This window comes from Moschus berezovskii, chromosome 28 (genome assembly GCF_049115385.1).
Source record: "Moschus berezovskii isolate FMDL1 chromosome 28, NW_MosBer_1.0, whole genome shotgun sequence".
In the NCBI taxonomy this organism is placed as follows: Eukaryota; Metazoa; Chordata; class Mammalia; order Artiodactyla; family Moschidae; genus Moschus; species Moschus berezovskii.
Genome location: NC_142487.1, coordinates 185,461 through 206,500, shown reverse-complemented (window position 1 = coordinate 206,500; position 21,040 = coordinate 185,461). Strand labels below are relative to the sequence as shown.

At 42.0% G+C, this 21,040-nt stretch overlaps 1 protein-coding gene across 4 annotated transcripts in view; it reads right to left on the bottom strand.

Moving 5' to 3' along the window:
* ZNF521 (zinc finger protein 521) overlaps window positions 1-21,040 on the bottom strand; it is a 317,351-nt gene that overhangs the window by 169,514 nt on the left and 126,797 nt on the right. For all 4 annotated transcript variants that reach the window (XM_055417071.2, XM_055417067.2, XM_055417068.2 and 1 more), the window contains one exon: window positions 12,992-16,344. In XM_055417071.2, the coding sequence (XP_055273046.2) occupies window positions 12,992-15,904 (2,913 nt within the window). In that variant the 5' untranslated portion in view covers window positions 15,905-16,344. The remainder of the gene's footprint in view (window positions 1-12,991; window positions 16,345-21,040) is intronic.

Below are 21,040 nucleotides of genomic sequence, written 5' to 3'. Positions count from 1 at the left end.
CTTTAGTTCTTCTTCACTTTCTGCAATAAGGCTGGTGTCATCTGCATATCTGAGGTTATTGATATTTCTCCTGACAATCTTGATTCCAGCTTGTGCTTCATTCAGCTCAGCGTTTCTCATGATGTACTCTGCATATAAGTTAAATAAGCAGGGTGACAATATACAGCCTTGACGTACTCCTTTTCCTACTTGAAACCAGTCTGTTGTTCCATGTCCAGTTCTAACTGTTGCTTCCTGACCTGCTACAGATTTCTCAAGAGGTAGGTCAGATAGCCTGGTATTCAGATCTCTTGAAGAATTTTCCACAGTTTATTGTGATCCATACAGTCAAAGGCTTTGGCATAGTCAACAAAGCAGAAATAGATGTTTTTCTGGAACTCTCTTGCTTTTTCAATGATCCAGCAGATGTTGGCAATTTGATCTCTGGTTCCTCTGCCTTTTCTAAAACCAGCTTGAACATCTGGAAGTTCATGATTCACGTATTGTTGAAGCCTGGCTTGGAGAATTTTGAGCATGACTTTACTAGCGTGTGAGATGAGTGCAGTTGTGTGGTAGCTTGAGCATTCTTTGGCACTGCCTTTCTTAGGGAGTGGAGTGAAAACTGACCCTTTCCAGTCCTGTGGCCACTGCTGAGTTTTCCAAAATTTCTGGCATATTAAGTGCAGTACTTTCACAGCATCATCTTTTAGAATTTGAAATAGCTCAACTGGAATTCCAACATCTCCACTAGCTTTGTTCGTAGTGATGTTTCCTATGGCCCACCTGACTTCACATTCAAGGATGTCTGGCTCTAGGTGAGTGATCACACCATCGTGATTATCTGGGTCATGAAGATCTTTTTTGTACAGTTCTTCTGTGTATTCTTGACACCTCTTCTTAATATCTTCTGCTTCTGTTAGGTCCATATAATTTCTATCCTTTATTGAGCCCATCTTTGTATGAAATGTTCCCTTGGTATCTCTGATTTTCTTGAAGAGATCTCTAGTCTTTCCCATTCTATTAGTTTCCTCTATTTCTTTGCACTGATCAGTAAGAAAGGCTTTCTTATCTCTCTTTGCTATTCTTTGGAACTCTGCATTCAGATGCTTATATCTTTCCTTTTCTCCTTTGCTTTTCGCTTCTCTTCTTTTCACAGCTATTTGTAAGGCCTCCTCAGACAGCCATTTTGCTTTTTTGCATTTCTTTTTCTTGGGGATGGTCTTGATCCCTGTCTCCTGTACAATGTCATGAACCTCTGTCCATAGTCCATCAGGCATTCTATCGGATCTAGTCACTTAAATCTATTTCTCACTTCCACTGTATAGTCATAGGGGATTTGATTAGGTCATACCTGAATGGTCTAGTGGTTTTCCCTACTTTCTTCAATTTAAGTCTGAATTTGGCAATAAGCATTTCATGATCCAAGCCACAGTCAGCTCCCGGTCTTGTTTTTGCTGACTGCATAGAGCTTTTCCATCTTTGGCTGCAAAGAATATAATCAATCTGATTTTGGCGATGACCATCTGGTGATGTCCATGTGTAGAGTCTTCTCTTGTGTTGTTGGAAGAGGGTGTTTGCTATGACCAGTGCATTCTCTTGGCAAAACTCTATTAGCCTTTGCCCTGCTTCATTCTGTACTCCAAGGCCAAATTTGCCTGTTACTCCAGGTGTTTCTTGACTTCCTATTTTTGCATTCCAGTCCCCTATAATGAAAAGGACATCTTTTTTGGGTGTTAGTTCTAAAAGGTCTTGTAGATCTTTATAGAACCATTCAACTTCAGCTTCTTTAGCATTACTGGTTGGGGCATAGATATCGATCACCGTGATACTGAATGGTTTGCCTTGGAAATGAACAGAGATCATTCTGTCATTTTTGAGATTGCATCTAAGTACTGCATTTTGGACTCTTTTGACGACTGTGATGGCTACTCCATTTTTTCCAAGGGATTCTTGCCCACAGTAGTAGATATAATGGTCATCTGAGTTAAATTCACCCATTCCAGTTCATTTTAATTCACTGATTGCTAAAATGACAATGTTCACTCTTTCCATCTCCTGTTTGACCACCTCTAATTTGTCTTGATTCAGGGACCTAACATTTCAGGTTCCTATGCAATATTGCTCTTCATAGCATCAGACCTTGCTTCTATCACCAGTCAAATCCACTACTGGGTGTTGTTTTTGCTTTGGCTCCGTCTCTTCATTCTTTCTGGAGTTATTTCTCCACTGATCTCCATTAGCATATCGGGCACCTACCGATCTGGCGAGTTCATCTTTCAGTGTCCTATCTTTTTGCCTTTTCATACTGTTGATGGGGTTCTCAAGGCAAGAATACTGAAGTGGTTTTCCACTCCCTTCTCCAGTGGACATTTTGTCATAACTCTCCACCATGACCTGTCCGTCTTGGGTGGCCCTACACGGCATGGCTCATAGTTTCATTGAGTTAGACAAGGCTGTGGTCCATGTGATTAGATTGGTTAGCTTTCTGTCATTGTGATTTTCTGTCTGTCTGCCCTCTAATGGCGGAGAAGGCAATGGCAAGCCACTCCAGTACTATTGCCTAGAAAATCCCATGGATGGAGGAGCCTGGTGGGCTGCAGTCCGTGGGGTCGCTAAGGGTCGGACACGACTGAGCGACTTCACTTTCACTTTTCACTTTCACACATTGGAGAAGGAAATGGCAACCCACTCCAGTGTTCTTGCCTGGAGAATCCCAGGGATGGGGGAGCCTGGTAGGCTGCCATCTATGGGGTCACACAGAGTCAGACATGACTGAAGTGACTTAGCAGCAGCAGCAGCAGCCCTCTAACGGAGAAGGATGAGAGCCTTATGGAAGCTTCCTGATGGGAGAGACTAACTGAGGGGGAGAGTGGGCCTTTAGTTATTTTTTACAGAATGTACTAAAAACAAAAAAATTTCATTAACATCACTTTATGTTTTGTATATTTAACATAATGAATTTGTTTATATTATTTAAAAATTTAAAATACAAAATCATGAGTAAAACTTCCCTAAAATTTCCTTTTTCTATCTTTGCCTGGTTTTGACAAGATTTTACTAGATTCATTAAATGAACTGAAGTGTTCCCTCTTTTCGTACTTTCTGGTATAGCTTTTGAATTATCTGTATGATCTTTGTGGGAAGGTTTTCAACAATTTATTAACCCTTTAGTATTTATGCAATCATTCTACTTCTCTCATTTTTTTTTTGAGTCAGTGTTGGTAACATATTATCCTAAGACTGTTCCCATATAATCAAAATTATCCAGTTATTAGCATAAAGTTCTACACAGTATCATTTTTTTCTTTATCGTATGTGTTTTTAGTACATTCTGTAAAATATTTATTAAGAAGTAACATACACATGTTTAACATGTGTATGTTACTTAACGTTAAGTATATTGCCTGATGAAGTATACTGCCTGATTTATGAAGTTTTACAGTGGTGTGTAACCACCACACAGTTCTAGATATGGAATATTTCTAGAAACCAAAAGACTCCTTTCTGCCCTTTCCCAATTGATATGATGTCAAAGGTAACTATTCTGACTTTGATCATCAAATTAGTTTTGCCCGTTCTTCAATTTTATATGAGTAGAGTTCTGCAGTAGGATGTGTCTGATTCCTTTCTCTTTTTCATCATTCTTACAAGAGTCATCCAAATTGTTATACAGCAATAGCTCATTCTTCTTTATTTCCGTGTAGTATTTCATTATATGAATGAAAAAACTACATGTCAGTTCAGTTCAGTTCAGTTCAGTCACTCAGTCATGTCCGACTCTCTGCGACCCCATGAATCACAGCACACCAGGCCTCCCTGTCCATCACCAACTCCCGGAGTTCACTCAAACTCATGTCCATCGAGTCGGTGATGCCATCCAGCCATCTCATTCTCTGTCGTCCCCTTCTCCTCCCGCCCCCAACCTTTCCCAGCGTTCCTATGCAATATTGCTCTTTATAGCACCGGACCTTGCTTCTATCACCAGTCACATCCACAACTGGGTATTCATGTCAATGTATTTATTTATTCTATTTTGACACTTCAACTGACTCCAGATTAAAGTTTATATGCAAAACTGTTAAGAATATTCTTCTTCATTACTTGTTAAATGTATGTATTTACTTCTCTTAGACATAAGCCTAGAAATAGATTCATGAATCACAGAGTAACCTAGTAATCAGCTTTGGTATATACTGCCCAACAGTTTTTTTAAAGCAGTTATACAAAATTATACTCCCACCAGTAAAGTGAGAGAGTTCCAACTGGTCTTCTCTCTTGAAAACAACAACTGATGCATTTTTTATTTCAGTTATTTTTATATGTGTGATGGTTTCCCAACTATCTTTTTAACTTCTACACATGTGAAGTGATGGCTCCTCTTTCATTATTTGTATTATTTATTTCTTGTTGTTTTAACCTGATTAAGCTTGCCAGAAGTTTGTAAACTTTGCTAGTTTTTCAAAAAACTTCATATTCTACTTTGTTGGCCTCCTTATTGTTTTATATTTCATTACTTTTTCTCTTAGTTTTACTATTTCCTTCATTTCTACTTTTTTATGGGTTTATTCTCCTACTCTGGTTCTAATGTCTCAAGTTTTATGTTTATCTCATTGATATTAAGTTTTTTAAATTTTCTAATACATATTTTTATGTTCTAATAACTTTCTCTGTCAATACTACTTTAATTTGTATCTTACAAATTTTAAGAGGTAGCTGTTTTTCCATCTGAAGTGTTTTTAATTGCTATTTTCTCTTTGTTCCATGGGTGATTTAGTTTTAAAATTTATGGGGTTTTAATGATGTCTTTTTCATTTAACATGTATTTGTTATATGTTGAGAATTATGATAGGAAGGGAGTGAAAGAGACCAGTTAGTTTACAAGGGTAAGGCTTGGACTGGAGAGAGAATGTGGGAGATGCAAATAGAAGAGAAAATATAGCACCTGGAGAATGACTGACTCAAAAGATCAGGAGACCACACAAGATTTAAGAGATGCACACAATGCTTCAAATGAGGATAATTAAGGGAATGATGGAACGCAGACAAAAATTGGAGAGAAAAAAGAAATTATGATTTGATCAAACGGCTAGCACAATGTTCAACTGGTAATGGCAAATAGGTAGCTGAAAATCGAAGATGGTACTGAACAAGAGGTTGCAAGCTGAAATTTGATATGTTAGTCATCTGTATGGGATAATAAGTCAGAGAGTCCCTTGGACTGCAAGGAGATCCAACCAGTCCATTCTAAAGGAGATCAATCCTGGGTGTTCATTGGAAGGACTTATGCTAAAGCTGAAACTGCAATACTTTGGCCACCTCATGCAACGAGCTGACTCACTGGAAAAGAGTCTGATGCTGCGAGGGATTGGGGGTAGTAAGAGACGGGGACGACAGAGAATGAGATGGCTGGATGGCATCACCGACTCGATGGACATGAGTTTGAGTGAACTCCGGGAGTTGGTGATGGACAGGAAGGCCTGGCGTGCTGTGATTCATGGGGTCGCAAAGAGTCAGACACGACTGAGCGACTGAACTGAACTGAACTGAATAGGAAACGAGGGTAAGGGCAGAGACAAACATATTAAAAAGTAGAACCCTTAGAAACACGCACATTTAAACAGTGAAAAATATATAAATAAGAGAACTGGCTCTTTAGGTTTTTTAAAAGCCATAAAGGCTGCTATATTTCTAGAAACAGAAAGTGCAATAGAAAACTGCATCTGTATTATGTAGAAGAGGGTGGCATACAATAATAAGAGATCCAGAATGTAGCTTTCAATTTTGTTTCATTACTCAAAAGTATCTTGTATACTCACTAATCTCTACTTTGATATAATTTCAGCCAAAATGTAAAATGTTCCTGCTAAACAGAATTCTACCACTACAGAGGGTGCTTTCAGACTCTTTTGCCTAGTACTCAAGGAACAAAGACAGGACATTCAAGATTCAAGGTGGTATACAAAACATTCTTCTTTTTGAATTCCATAACTTCTAAAAGATACTGTACACACATGGAAGCCTCAGCAAAAAAAATCCAGAACTGGAAGTAAATACAGGGACAATCTAGGGATGACAGTGGTAGCAAATTCAACGCGTGATGCAATGATCAGTGCATCACAGCGGATGGCAGGCAGTCACTTCCTTGTTTCACACCCATGCCAGGGGTCATTAACTCCCCGTTCCAATACACTGTAGATGCCAAACAAATACTGAACACAACAATAAATCTGAAAACAGATTAAACCTGGCAAAGCAACTAAGGCCATTCCAAGAGCATTTTGAATTTTACATGTCTATTTGGTCATGTAATTTTTCTACATAATTTTAAGATATTGTTTATTTAGAGGAAACGTAACTCATTTATTTTCGCTTCTTTAGCTTATCAAAGCTTAGCATCAGCCATTTGAGATACAAAAACTTTGACGTTTTTCTTTCAACCTCATGTGGAAATTTTTATTATACAAAATAAATCAAAAAAGAATTCTGGAGCTTAAGTAGGCTCTGAATTGTCTACATGTACATTTCTATTTTCAGTGTAGGAACTATAAAGGAAGAATATTAAATCTGAGACACTTAAAACAGACCTTCACACTGAAGATGATTGTTGAATTGTTGGAAATTTCAAGTATTTTAGCCTATTTAATACTTTTGATCACACCTAATTTTAAAGCATCTCATTAGTTTTGGGTAAACTTACTTACCTCTGTGGGTATTAGTTACTAGATATACCTGCACCTGGGCTTCCCAGGTGGCTCAGTGGTAAAGAATCTGCCTGCCAATGCAGGAGATTCAGGAGATGTGGGTTTGATTCCTGGGTCAGCAAGATCCCCTGAAGAAGGAAATGGCAATCCACTCCAGTATTCTTTGCCTGGGAAACCCCATAGACAGAGGAGCTTGGTGGGCTACAATCCATGGGGTCACAAAGAGTCAGACATGACCTAGAGACTAAACAACAACAATATCTGCATATACATCCAAAGATGGAGTATACACTATTTTGTCACTTTCAACTAACTGATACTATGTTGATTTATTCAACTGATATTTATCAAGCTCTTGTGATAAGCTGTTGGATGTTCATAGGTGAGAAAAGGGAAGACGGAAATAAACGAGTAAAGAAAAATGACTATTTTAAAAGAAAATCTTTAGGAAGAGACCAGCTTTGATAAGAGTTTAAGGGAAGGCCCACTTGACAGCTGAGAAAGAGCCAGTGGTACAGAGAAGCTGATTCAGAAGTGCAGGTCAGGTGAGGAAGCAAGAAAGGTGAAGCCTCCAAAGCAGATGCCCGCCCCCCCACCCTGCTGGAGGCTGGGAGGCTAAGGCACAAAGCACGAGGCGGCGGCGCTGGAATAAGATGAGCGTAGCCAAGCTGACCAGGATGTGCATAGCCTCATAAACTGGTGAGAGGCTGGAATTTTATTTGAGAGAAATGGGAAGGCACTGAAGAATTCTGCGTGACACCCTGAGATTGACTGACATGTCCACAAGATGCTTTCCCACTTCAGCAGGAAGACTGGATGAGAAGCAGGCAGAAGAGGAATTTCTGAGAAGGCTACTGAGGTATCCTGAAATGACTGCAGCCGGAACCACATGATGGCTTTGGAGATGCAAAGAGGAGGATAGGATGCTCACTGGAGGTAGAATCCACAGGGCTAACAGATTAGACGTGGGGAAAGAGGGAAAGTTAGGGACCGAGAAAGAGAGGGATTCCTGGGTTTCTTGCTTGATAATTGGGTGTAGGATGGATCCCTTTACCAAAAATGACGGAAGTTTGGGAAAAGATAGGCTTCAGATGAGAGAATTGAGAGTTCAGTAAGTACACAATAACCTTCAGAAGGCTAAAAGAGATACAAATGGCAACATTAAACTGTCAGTGGAACACAATAATCTGGAATTAAAAGGAGAACTAGAATAGAAACATATTTGGGAAATGTTAGTAAAAAAAAAAGTTACTGCAGCATGAATAGATGAGGTACTATGGAGATAACAGATGCAGAAGAAAGAGGACTGAAGAATTCCTACACTTTTGAAACGGGCCGAGGATGAGAAATCGCTAAAGGCAGAAGAAGGAAGAAAACTAGGAGAGGGAACACCATGAAGTCAGAGAGAGGCACAGCAAGCGGCGGGTGGGGGGCACCCACTCTGTAGAGTGCTGTGGAGATGAACCTGGAGACCAGTGGCAATCTTGGCAGGACAGCAACAATTTTCTTGAGAACACAGACCTTGAAGTGGAGTGGGATAACAACAATAGACCCACACACACTCAGAATATCAAGGACAGAACTTCAATAACCAAACAAGACTTGAGTCCACATGTGGTCAGAATAGGAGTAGCAATCCTATAGTGTACGAATGCAGAAGAACAACACAAATTTATTTAACATCTTCGAGGCTCCAGTTACCAAGTCATGTGGGTTTCTGCATGAGCCAGCTGTCTTGCCATACTACCCTGTGTGGGGAAAGGTTCTGGGAGAACCACCAGCCAGACATGGCCCAGAGGCATCTGCCTACGATGGGCCTGGCATTGAATTTGGAGTTGGGAGGCCTGGATTCTCTGGGCCTCTTGTCTACCACTTATTAACTGTTGTGACCTTAGATCTCCATTTATCTGGGTCTGTTTCACTGTCTGTAAAACAGGCAGTTTAACCAGATGATGGCCACTGTCACTTCTAGCTTTGATTCTGTGGCATCGTACAGGCATCTAGGAATATGGAATTGGTAACCCTTGCAAGAGCAATTTCAATAGAATAGTGGGGATGATGTGAACTGAAATGTGAATATATAAACCCTCAGAGAAACCTGGCTATGAAGGATCTTAAGGAAATGAAGGCAGATGGATATATGCTTCCAATATCATCAGGACACAACCCTTTGAGGTTCAGATGGGGCAGCACATGACCAGGGAGCCAGCCAAGCTAGTGTCAACGAACTCCAAAGGAAGAACTAACATTTACTCAACATGTAGTAAAGGTCAGTAAGTCTGCAAAGTGCTTCATGTGTGGAAAATGCTAGATATCCAGTGTTCTTCCTGCCTCAAATTCTCTCTGCCATTTATGGAATCATTGCAGGTACAAATTCATATGATAGTCAATCTTTGAGGACCAAATGGAAATTAATAGGTTTCCCCCACCTCCCGATTCTTATTCAAAACAAAGTCTCCACAGCAAATTTAGGTTATTACTCATAGAATTTTGGTACAAAGAGAACATTTTTCAAAAATTCAGAAGTCATCACACAGAAGAAGTGGGAATTTAAATTCAAGTCTTCTATCTTCAATTCCAAATTTGTTCATCACATGACAGCTACTTACTATTCAGTTCAATTCAGTCGCTCAGTCATGTCCGACTCTGCGACCCCATGAATCACAGCACGCCAGGCCTCCCTGTCTATCACCAACTCCCGGAGTTCACTCAAACTCATGTCCACAGAGTCGGTGATGCCATCCAGCCATCTCATTCTATTACCCTTCTTTAATTGTCACATACCATGTCTTTCATCTATTTCTTGGATTATATGGGTTTATATAGTACTTATCCTTCTATAGATTATATCTAAATTCCTTCTAAATAGATACTCTAGTCTGGACCAAATAACTGTATTTTTCAGTCTTTGGAAGATGCATTCCAGTTTCTATCATTACTCTTTTGTGACTGTAAGTCAGAGTCCAGAAAAATCTAACCTGGTTCTTGACAATATCTGGTATTCAGGTTTTATTATCTCCCAAGTTCTTCTTTTCTCTTCTGAAGCCTCAATCCTCAGCAAGAAGAAGAGAAGAAAATACTACCTACATTGCTAAGTCCTTTAATTCCCACCTAAGACATCTAAGTCAATGAACATACAACACACACAACACTTCTTTTTGTGATAAAATTTAGCCCTACATGGTATGCCTGCTTTTTGGCAAACTTATGTAGTAACTTCACCTTTACTTCTGCTGATAAAAATTTCCACAATATTCACAATGAGAAGTCACAGAGGCTTAATCTGACTAACAAAGAATGAGAACAAAGTAAAACTCTATGTCTTTCTCATCAATGTGTTTTTAAGGCTCATTTTTGTAAAACTTTACATATGTTTAGATAATTTTCTATGTCAAGTCCAAATAATATGGTCTACTTACATTTTTTTATGGTGGAGAGTATCAGAAAGAAAGCAGGCACATAAAATTTTTATGACAAATAGCATAATAAAGAAAACCAGTAACAAGGGTGAACATGTTGAATAGATTAGTGTACTGTTAAGGCACAAAGAAAAAATGTACAACTGAATCTTAATATCTAGTCAATTAAGGACACTACTACAAGTTATTATTAATCAGATTTAATAAGAAAGTATTCTGAGTCGGACACGACTGAAGTGACTTAGCAGCAGCAGCAGCAGCATTCTTTTGCATGGAGTCATTTTTAACCCTCAGTAGCTAGGTGCTTAAAAAACAGTATTGTAAGAATTAAAATTAAAAAGTACTTTTAAAAGTATTATTCTATGTAAGTGAAGGATATAGCTAAGCTTTATAATTATCATTAAGATTTTAGGTATAACTGAAGACTTGACCATCCCTTAAAGATAAATTTCCCTTGCAATTCCCTAGCAGTCCAGTAGTTAAGACTTCACCTTTCACTGCAGGGGGCACAGGTTCAATGTTGGTTGGGGAACCTAAGGTCCCACATGTCTTTCAGTCAAAGAGTAAAAATAAATAAACATAAATAAATTGGGCCGCGATATTTTAAAAATACTATAAAAAAGGCAAATTTCCCAAATCAACTCTAACCAAAGTAACAGGTAAAGACTATTAACATGCCCTCCTTCATTTTTAAAATATTTCACCTCAAATGGTATTATGTTGTTGTTCAGTTGATAAGTCATGTCTGACTCTTTGTGACCCCATGGACTGTAGCCCATCAGGATCCTCTGTCCATGGAATTCTCTAGGCAAGAATATTGGAGTAGGTAGCCATTCCCTTCTCCAGGGGATCTTCCTGACCCAGGCATTGAACCTGGGTCTCCTGCACTGTAGGTACATTCTTTATCGTCTAGGCCACCAGGGAATTTCCCTAAATGGTACAATACAGAGCAATTTAGAAATATCAGAAAATCTAAATCATGAACAGATAAGAAGAAACAGACAAATTCCTTCCAAAAACAATCTACTAAGAAATAAGAACTGAATTTTGCTTGACTTTAAATGCATACATACCACCACAATCAAACACACACACACATATTAAATAATTTCAAACCCCTTTTAGGCACTAAATTAAACCTGAATATAAAAACCCTTCTATATATGTAAAGCATAATGACACAAAAGAGAGGAATAATTTTTCGAAAACATGCTTTTTTTTAAAGAATTCTTGTTCAAAAGCATTTAAAAATAAAACATTTGGGGAAATCTGAATATGGACTTATATAAGATAGTACAGATTTATTTCATCTCTTTAGCTGATTCCATGGACGGAGGAGCCTGGTAGATGTCAGTCCATGGGGTCGCAAAGAGTCAGACATGACTGAGTACCTTTCACCTTTAGCTGATTTCAATAATTTCTGGGCTAATGACACTGTGGTTAAGTAAGAAAATGCCCTTATTCTTAGGAAATATGTTATCTACAATTTACTTCCATGTAGCTCAGGTTAATAAAAAAGGGTTGCAAAGACAGAGAAAAATCTGACAAAATGTTCCTATCTGGCAGAGTTGTGACATGGATACATGAACACACACACACCTGTTCTTTGTGTTATTCCTTTAACTTTTCTCTAGGTTTAAACATGATGGATATAAAAAGTTGGGAAACATTTCAGTTCATATGATGACAACTAGCAATATTTGCTTCCAAAGAAATGATTTGATCCAACACGCGCGTCATGAACCATTATCAAAACGACGTCCTTCCGGTTTGAAAAGATTTAACTTCTTTAGAGGACGGAAAGGTGAGGATTTATTTGCGGAGGAGAGAGGGGAAAGTGACTTCAAAGCTGGGGAGTCTGCCTGTTCACACAGAGCCCACATCTGGGGAAGAGGGACTCTGTGTTCGTCTTCTCAGCTCTCCCCTACCAGCTGACTGATGGCTATCTGCAGGGAGCTGCAGGGGGGCTCCGAGAGGCGGTGAGTGCAGACACAAGATAAGGAAAAGGCAGTGACCCCAGACTGAAGGGAGACGGGTCTCCCTGGAGTTTTCATTTTGGTTGGCTCTCTAGATAGAGACAGGTAGGAACGGGGAGAGAGCTATTAGAAACCAAGTGATAAAGCAGAAAGAAATTATAATAAAACAAGCCATGCTCGGCTCAGCTTCAAGGAAGGATGACTTACAAAACTATTTCACTGTAAATGAACTTGTTTTTCCAACTGTGGAGGGGAGGAACACAAAACGACTCTTCAGCTAAGAAAATGTTCATTTTGAAACCCAAATCCAGAGAGTGAAGACTTGGGGAGAGAGCCTTAAAACCGATGTGGAGCATGCGGAGCTTAATAAATGGAGGGGCTCTTAAAAATTCCTGTTGTGAGAAAATATCTTCCTCACCACCCAGAAGACAAACAGTGAGGGTTGACAACGCCATATTAAAAAGCCATCCCTACCCAATTTGTGATCCACAAATATATATATTCTTTTTAATTTACTCTAAGCCAGCATGTCGGCTCATAACATCTCGCTTTTATGTCATTGTCTCTCAGCCATACACACAAATCGGATCTGGGGATTTCAACTTGCGGTGAAACTACACTGAGATTCCAGATCTCAGGTGGTGTTGGCATGAGAGCCAGTATCTTCAGTCACAGAGAAGACAGGATCCTAGGGAGTCTGGAATTAGTCCTACTTTGCCCCATTCAAGCCCAAACTGCTGCTTCCCAAGAAGCAAGCCATCCTTGTTAATGGCCACAGTGGAAAAACACCACTGCCTTTCGATCTAAAGCATCTCTCTGCACAGCACAACGAATAAAGCTGAGGGAAGGGTGAACCAAAAGTGGAGAGGGATGTTTGGGGAGGTTAAAGGGCAAGCATCAGAAAAAGGCGAGTTACCTCATCCGATTGCGAGGGGCTGATTCTGGGCATGGGCGAGACCTGCGGCGTTTTCAACTGCGTGCTGTTGCTGTCGGGAACCAGCTCTCGGTGGACCGTCTGAATGTGGTTCTGGAGTTCACTTTCGGACTCAAACTTCACGTTGCAGCTGGAGCAGCGCGTCTTGGGGGCGCCGGCCTTGCCCTTGCCCTCCACGGCCCCCAGGTTCTCGGTCTGGCCCAGGCCCGGTCGACTGGAGCCGGGAGCGAGGTTGACCCCGGGGCTGGCGCTCTTACTGAGGTTCACGCAGCCGGCGCACAGACCGTAGGGCAGGCCGTTGATGTCCAGTTTCACCAGATCTTGCTTGGAACGGAATTCTTTGAGGCAGGACGCGCACTTGTACAGTTTGGGGACGTGCGGGCCGCGACCTGTGGCCTGGACCGCGGCCCCGTTACCTGTCTTCTGCATGTGGAACGTCCCGTGGATTTTGAGCTCCAAGGTGGAGGTCACTGTCTGCATGCAGACCACGCAGCGGAACCCCGTCAGGGAGTTCCGCAGGTCGGGGTGCATCTGGCAATGCTCCAGGAACTCCTCCTCGCTCTGCAACGGCATCTTGCAGATGCGGCAGTTTCCCGTATCCAGGCTCTTACTGTGCGTGACCTTGTGTTCGGTCAAGGTCAAGAGCGAGGGGAAGCGCTCCCCACAGATGGGGCACATGTAATGTTTCACGGGGCCCAGGTGCGTCTGCATGTGCTCCCGGAGGCCGTTCTCCGAGAAGAAAGTTCGCGAGCACACGTTGCACTTGTAGTTCCCTTTGATGAGCTCGGCTTTCTTCTTGACGATGGCACTCTCCCCCGGCCGGATGTTGTGGTCCCGGAGTTGATGGTTCTGCAGGAGCGTCTCCATGGTGTAGGCCGCCCCGCAGATGTCGCAGCCGTACATGGGCTCCGACGTGTCCACGTCCTCCTCGCTGCCGTCGTGGCTGTTGTGGGACTCCTGGCTGTTGGTCAGCAGGGTCTGCAACTCCACCTCCTCCTTCTGGCCCGGCTCTGAGGCCCCGTTGGCGCCGCAGTTGGGCGTCTTGGTGTCGAACACGCAGTGCTTCTCCCGCAGGTGCTTCTCCAGCAGGATTATGGCATGGAAGGCCTTGCTGCAGAACTGGCAGTTGTACTTCTTGCTGTGCGTGGTGATGTGGCACTGCAGCTCCACCTCGGTGCCGAAGGACTCGCCGCAGAAGATGCACTTGTGCACTTTGCCCTGGTTTTCCAGGTGGTTGTGCTTCACGTGCAGCTGCAGGTCCGTCTCGTTGCGGAAGTCCCAGTTGCAGGAGGTGCAGCGATACACTTTCTTCTCGTTACTGTGCTTCACGGCCAGGTGGAGCTGGATGGAGACCTTGGAGTCGAACACCTCCTGGCAGAGGGTGCAGCGGAAGAAGACGAAGGTGTGCATGTCCAGCAGGTGTTTCTGCAGGTCATCCACGGACGTGAACTGCTTGTCACAGCTCTCACAGATGTAGTACGTGGAGGTGATCATGAAATGAATGGTCACATGCTTCAGCAGGGACTCTTGGTTGGGGAACTCCTTGTTGCACTGAGGACATGTCAGTTTTGGGAGCACGGTGTCCAGGTGGGTCTTCAGGTGAGTCTGAAAGCCGTCCAGGGACGTATACTTAGCACCACACTGATTACAGATATATTCTCCGGCCTGCCTTGCAGGCGCCCCCCCTACCGCCTGCATCATCTTCAGAGATGTCTGCTCTATGGCCACAGGTGACAGGGGACTCAAGGCCCTGGATTTCTTCCCATTGTGGATATAATTCAGGGCCAAGGGAATGTTTTTATGATTCTCTTTGATGTGCTTGTTCAGTTTAAGAACGCTGTTGAATATGGGGGAATTTGTACAATAAGAACAAGAATAGACTTCTACAACTGGCTCCTTCGGAGTCCCAAGCACTGGGGACCCAAATCGGGAGCCACTGAGGTCACAATGGACCTGTCTTATATGCTCTTCCAGCGAAGAGTCAGTGAGGAACCCCATGTAGCAGTGGGGACAGAAGAAAGCATTGCTGTCCTTCGCCGTGGGGTTCGCAAATCCGTGAGAACATCGGATGTGTTCCTGAAGGGTGTTGAGGTCATTGACAACTTCAGAGCAGAAGTTGCACTGGTAGACTATGGCAGGCAAGGCAGAAACGATCAGACCTGGGTCCTGAGCTTCATGCACTTGCTTAAGATGTTCATTGAGGTTATAGAGGGAGGGCAGTACCTCCAAGCAGTACTGACAGATGTGGGCCTGCTCTGGCTTATCTAAATGCATAGTTTTCAGGTGAATCTGCAGAACCGCCAGACTGGAAAACAACTGCTTGTTGCAGTAAATACAGCTGTAGGTGACCTTTGCCTGTTTACTCGAGGGGACGTTCATGTCCGGGGTCTGCTGAGCGGTCCGCTTCCTCCCCCGACTCTTTGGGATGGGTGGGGCGGCTTCCACCATGGTCGAGCTGTCCACTGAGAGGTTGGAGTCTGGGGTCGTGCTGGACACGGAGGTGTAGCCCACCGTGACCAGGGAAGGGCTGTTGCTGTGGTTGCACGACTCCGGTTGCTGGTGACTGTCCATGTGGCTGTACAGCTCCTCGACGCTGTGGAAGCTCTCGGAACAGATGCTGCAGGAGTTCTTCTTCTCCCCGCCGTGCATCTGCTCCATGTGGTTCATCAGGGAGGTCTCCTCCATGAAGAGCTCATGGCAGTAGACGCACTGGAGGGCAGCCCGGTCCTCGTTCGGGGAGCACTCGGGGTGGCACTCGGCGATGTGCTTTTGGAGGTCTTCTGGGAAATCAAAGCCTTCCTCGCACTGACTGCACTTCTGAGTGTCCTTCATCTTCCAGTCCTCCATCCTGGAACCCGACTGGGAGCCGTCCTTGTTCCTCTCGTGGACCTGCATGTGCCCGTGTAAGGAACTAGAGGACAGGAACCCACGGCGACAAATGGCACATTTATATGGCTTGTTGGACGTGTGAGTCTTCAAGTGGATCTTCAGGTGATCACTTCTGGAGAAGGCGGCGTCGCACTCACTGCAGTGGTACTTCTTGTCCCCGGTGTGGAGTTTGATGTGGCGGTCTCGGCTCCGCTTGTGTTTGAACAGCCGGCTGCAGTAGGTGCATTTGAAAGGCAGCTTGTCGCTGTGGCTCTGCTCATGGTGCTTCAGGTAGCTGAGCCGGCTGAATGACTTGTCACAGAACTGGCACGGATACGGGAGCCCGGGGCCACCTTCTTCCTCTCCGAAATCACAGCCTTCTCCGTGGCTGGGGGAAGTCTGGTCCTTGCTCGAAGGTGAGGAAGCTGGCCAGGAGCAAGTGGGGTCATCCTCTACATCCACTCCATCTGCAATGAGAAGATGGGAACTTTTCACTTTCCAGGTCGAGAGTTCAAGAACGCGTTTACTGTACTGTTTCAACAAGTACACAGGGTGGGGCCAATTCGAACCTTGTGAGGGGGAAAAAAAAGGAGGACAGACTATTTGGATGGAACACTTTCAAATCTGAGCCCAAAGCTTTTCTTCTACGTTGACTTTTCACTGACTTGTAAAATATAAAATGATATTAAATAGTTCCCTGTCTAAATTACCCCTTTATTACTTTATATCATTCTTCCTTAGGAGCAAGGTATATATTATGCATTGACAATTTTATTAAAATGCAGATTTTAATATATTTAATGTTTCTTTTGTATTCATTCTAAAATGATTTGCATATTATGTGCTCATCTGAAGGACCAAATGAAAAGAGAAAATATTACAAGAATGATTTAAAATTAATGCAGTCAACCCAGATGTCTAATATTTAATAAAAAATTCCCTCTGCATTTTGCTTGTTTTTATAGGAAAAGGCAATTCTGCAGGCCAGAATCTTTTATGGGGTTCTTATTGATACAGACCTTATTGCATTCAGCAAAAAAATATTAAAAAGTAAGCACATGAAAGAAGACAGAAAACACAACAATAATTATGTCCTGTGTAATAAAAGACAACCAGGATTTCTTCAATAACTGTAAGATTCGAATAGCATAGACCAGAAAATGGATTATTAGATGTTAGAAGGGTACGACTAGATATTACATGTAGCTAGGATCAGCCAGGATCAAGGAAAAAAATGAGAGTTTCACAGGGTCAGAATGTAATAGTGTATTTTGTTTGGAAAGTTCAAGAGGTGGCCCGCCATTTCTTCCTTTTGCTACAGTTTCAGCAGCATGAACTTCCTTAGCCAAACAGGACCTGCACTTTGAGGTGAGCGGAGACAAAGCAACTTGTGAAAAACTGGAAACAGGAAAAGTGATAAATGATTATGGTAAATGCTAAAAGATTTATGAGTAACAAAGAGAAGACAAACAAGCCTGAAAGCCAGATATAACCTTAGCGAGCTATCCATAAAGTAACTCTACCTTCTATTAGGTGGTTTTTTAAACCATGTTTGCAGCAAGTGTACACTCTTACTTCTGTCACTTTCTTAACATCCAAGTGGAAAATGAGACCTCTTAAATAGACTGTGAAACCTCCTTGTGACTTTTCAAAACAATTCTAGCCTATCATTCACAATTAGAAGACATCGCAAAAGCTTTTCACTTTCCAAAGGAACAAGATTTTTCATAAATGCCGACAAGTAAGGACCATGGAGTAGGGTTGGTGGAGATAGCGATTCTATTAGAATAGGTCTGCTTAAGAATATTATTGAGGTATTCTAATAAGATGCAATTAGAATGCAATCAAATACATTTTAAAATCCTTCAAAGCTGAAGTTCACTAGCAAGCTATACTATTAACATAAAAGGAGAAACTGGCGAGCATTATGTAAACAAATTCCACGTCTGCTTTCTTTAAGGTAACAAGATTTTACTAGATTATCAACCTCTTGCTTATCCACAGGAAACAGATGAGGATCATTCCTTTCCTGCATCTAGAAACTGATGACAACACCATCTCACTATCAATGCCAGATGGCAACCATCTAACTCTGAGAAAACAACCAAACACCATTCCTGGATTCCTGCCCACTGCAACAAAGCTTCGCAATACAAGTTGAAAGCCACATGATTTTGCATCCTCATTTATATCCGTCTATAAGCCAACATGTTTCCAGCATAAGAAAGAGTTTGAGAATTGTTGGTGTGATTTCAATTTAAAGGTAAATACCTATAAAGAATATATGCAAGTAAACGCGTCAGCCAACATATAGAGAAACAGTTTTGAAAAATTAAAAACAACCTCAATGATGATTTAGCTTTTCCCTTAAAGAAAATAAGCCATCTATAGCTGGTAGCCCTAAAACAAACCAAAGTCTTGAAATATTTTTTCCTAATTAAAACTTTCTCATATTTTACAAAAATTTTTATATCATAAGATTATAATATTTATATAATATGTATATTATAAAAATTATAATATTAAATTTGGCTCAGCATTTTAGAAAGAAAATCTATCACTTTTCACACATTTATTATTTTGGCTTATATCCTGTTGTTTCACTTAAAAATATTTTCAAACACATCATCTGTGTACAGTTGGGGAAAACAGTGAATCAGAAATTAGTCATGTATCTAGACTGAAAGAATAGAATTTAAGCTTGATAATTTAGCAAGTGAATCTACTATTAAATTGCAGATTGTGCCTAGGCATGATGTATTATTATAACAAAACACCAGGAATTATAGAGCAATAGATTATTATACACATGGTGCAATCCTTGATACCATGCTTAAATCAGGTTCTTGTCTGTGGCCATGCCTGATTATACCTAACCATTATCCTAAGCTTGTAAATTTCAAATGCAGTCAAGTGAGGTGAGGGTCAGGAGTTTTTACTCAAACCAAGATTCAAGGGAGCTAGAAACCTTCTCTTCACTCTCTCTCCTGTCCCTATTACTTGGTCTTGGAGAAAAGATGTGATAATCACAGATGATGGATCTCTGTAACTGAGATGCATGGAAATTGCCCTACCGGATTCACAGGCTGCAGAATGGAGGACATTGAGCAGAAGGAGAAAGTTTGAGTAGGGAAGGCTACTTTTAGAAGAATAAAGAAAGGTTCCACAAAAAGTTGATTTCTGTTTTAGAGTCAAAATTATAAACTGCTCATTTGCTAGGACTATAACTGAGCCTGTTCTCCTTGGGGTGCACAAGGAACTCACTGAGGAAACTCCCAGGGGTGTTAGTTCATGCTCTAAGGGTATCAGTATCACCCCCAGACTTTTGTATTAGTGGTGGTGTTGCCAATACCCATTCCCATCACCTTAAGTTTTTTGGCATGCACAGCTCAAACGATGCTTACATGGCTACTACAGACCTAAACAATTTCAAGTTGTTTTTTTCATCTGGAAGAAACTATGGAGGATTCTTTCAATCCCCGTTACTGAGTCAACTTGAACTTTCTTTCCCTTCAGCACTCACTAAGTGCTACTAACAGGAATGTCTTTTTGTGTTATGGCAAGTTTTCTGCATTTCAATGTGAAGTACTTAACATGTCCACGTTAAATTTTAATTTTTGGAATCAATCACTTCACACTAGCTGACTCTCGGAGAGCTATACCTCTTACAACAGGAAGAAGGAAAGGAGAAAAAAAAAAATACACAGATTTAACTTTGCTGGAAACCAACTCCATGGCCTAAAAGTCTATTTAAAGATGCAAATGTGTGTGCACAGTTAGTGCAGATGTTTTTCTACAGCAACTGTACTTGCTGAGTTTCAGCATTTCCATAAAGCACATTAAAACAAGTGTGTGAACACTCGGAGATGAAAGTCTCGAACACTCCTGAGATTTGCAGTGGAAAGGAGAGCTGCCTGACTTTTCTCCAAGCAGACAGGAATGCCCATGATTCAGCAGCCTGAGTAAATAAAAGAGGTCCTTATTTCCTAATTTTGCTGGCTGGCCACACTGCAGCAGCCTCTGTGCTCCTGCCAAAGGGGATACAGAACTGGAACTACACCCAGCCGCTGAAGGCCTGTCTTTGTTAGCCAGCCAGGCTTTCCCGACCATCTTCTGGCAACAAAACTGCCATATCCTGCAAGGAAGACCTCCATCTCGGGCTTGATGGTTCTCTAGTCTGCCTGAAAGGACGAAACAACAGATTTTGCTGGGTCTGCATACGAGGAGGACAGCTGGAAACTCAGTTAGCGGCAAAGCCACACCTGTTCGGTCATATTTATGGGGGAAAGTGCTCACTCACAGAAAACTGAAGTCACGCTAGAAGGAGGGATTGCACAGGGAAAAAGACACCAGAGCAGGAAGTACTACCTCTCTGACATGAGCCATCGCCCCTCATGGACCAACCTGGGAGGAGACAGCAAAGATTGGCTGTGATTTTATCCTGGCTGCTGGGGGACAGACAGACGAATACACCCCAGGAGGGGCTGCCTGGTAGCCAAATGGGGGGCTGATAATGTCCGTCTACAGCCTGTCACTATGGAAGAAAAATACTGCTGAGGGTCTGGCTTTTCTTTCACCTTCAAGTCCAACTCAAGTAGTCAATAAAAAAAAGATCAAAGAAAGAGGAAGAGAAGATGTTCAGGAAGGTCTGGGGGGATGCTAAAGCATTTTTAAAAAAATTTTTTGCACTATCAAGCAGGTCTTAGTTGGGCTTCCCTGGTGGCTCAAAAGGTAAAGAATCTGTCTACAATGTAGGGGAGGGTAAGGTACATGTTTCTGGAGGGCAGGGACCAAGTCTTTTAGAATGCTGACTCCAACAGTGTGGGCAATCCTGAAATTATCAAGGAGAAAGACAAATAACAAAGTGGATTGACTCGACGTGTTAAAGAAGTGATCCGAGTCTCTGAAGTTATGGAAACTTCCAATACTTTCAGTGCTTTGTAGGGTTGGCCCCCCGAGGAGCTGGCCTACTGATGTCCTTCGCTACCTGAGTTCATTCACTGTAACTGCAGGGTTCTCGCTAAACCACCCTTCGGGGACTCAGTATCATGTGTGTGCAAGATTTCCTTAACAGGAACAGGATTTAGATCACTGGTTACTTTTCAAGTGTGGAAGAGAAGACCGAATACTGACAGCTCTTGTACCTCTGTTTTTGGAGGTCAA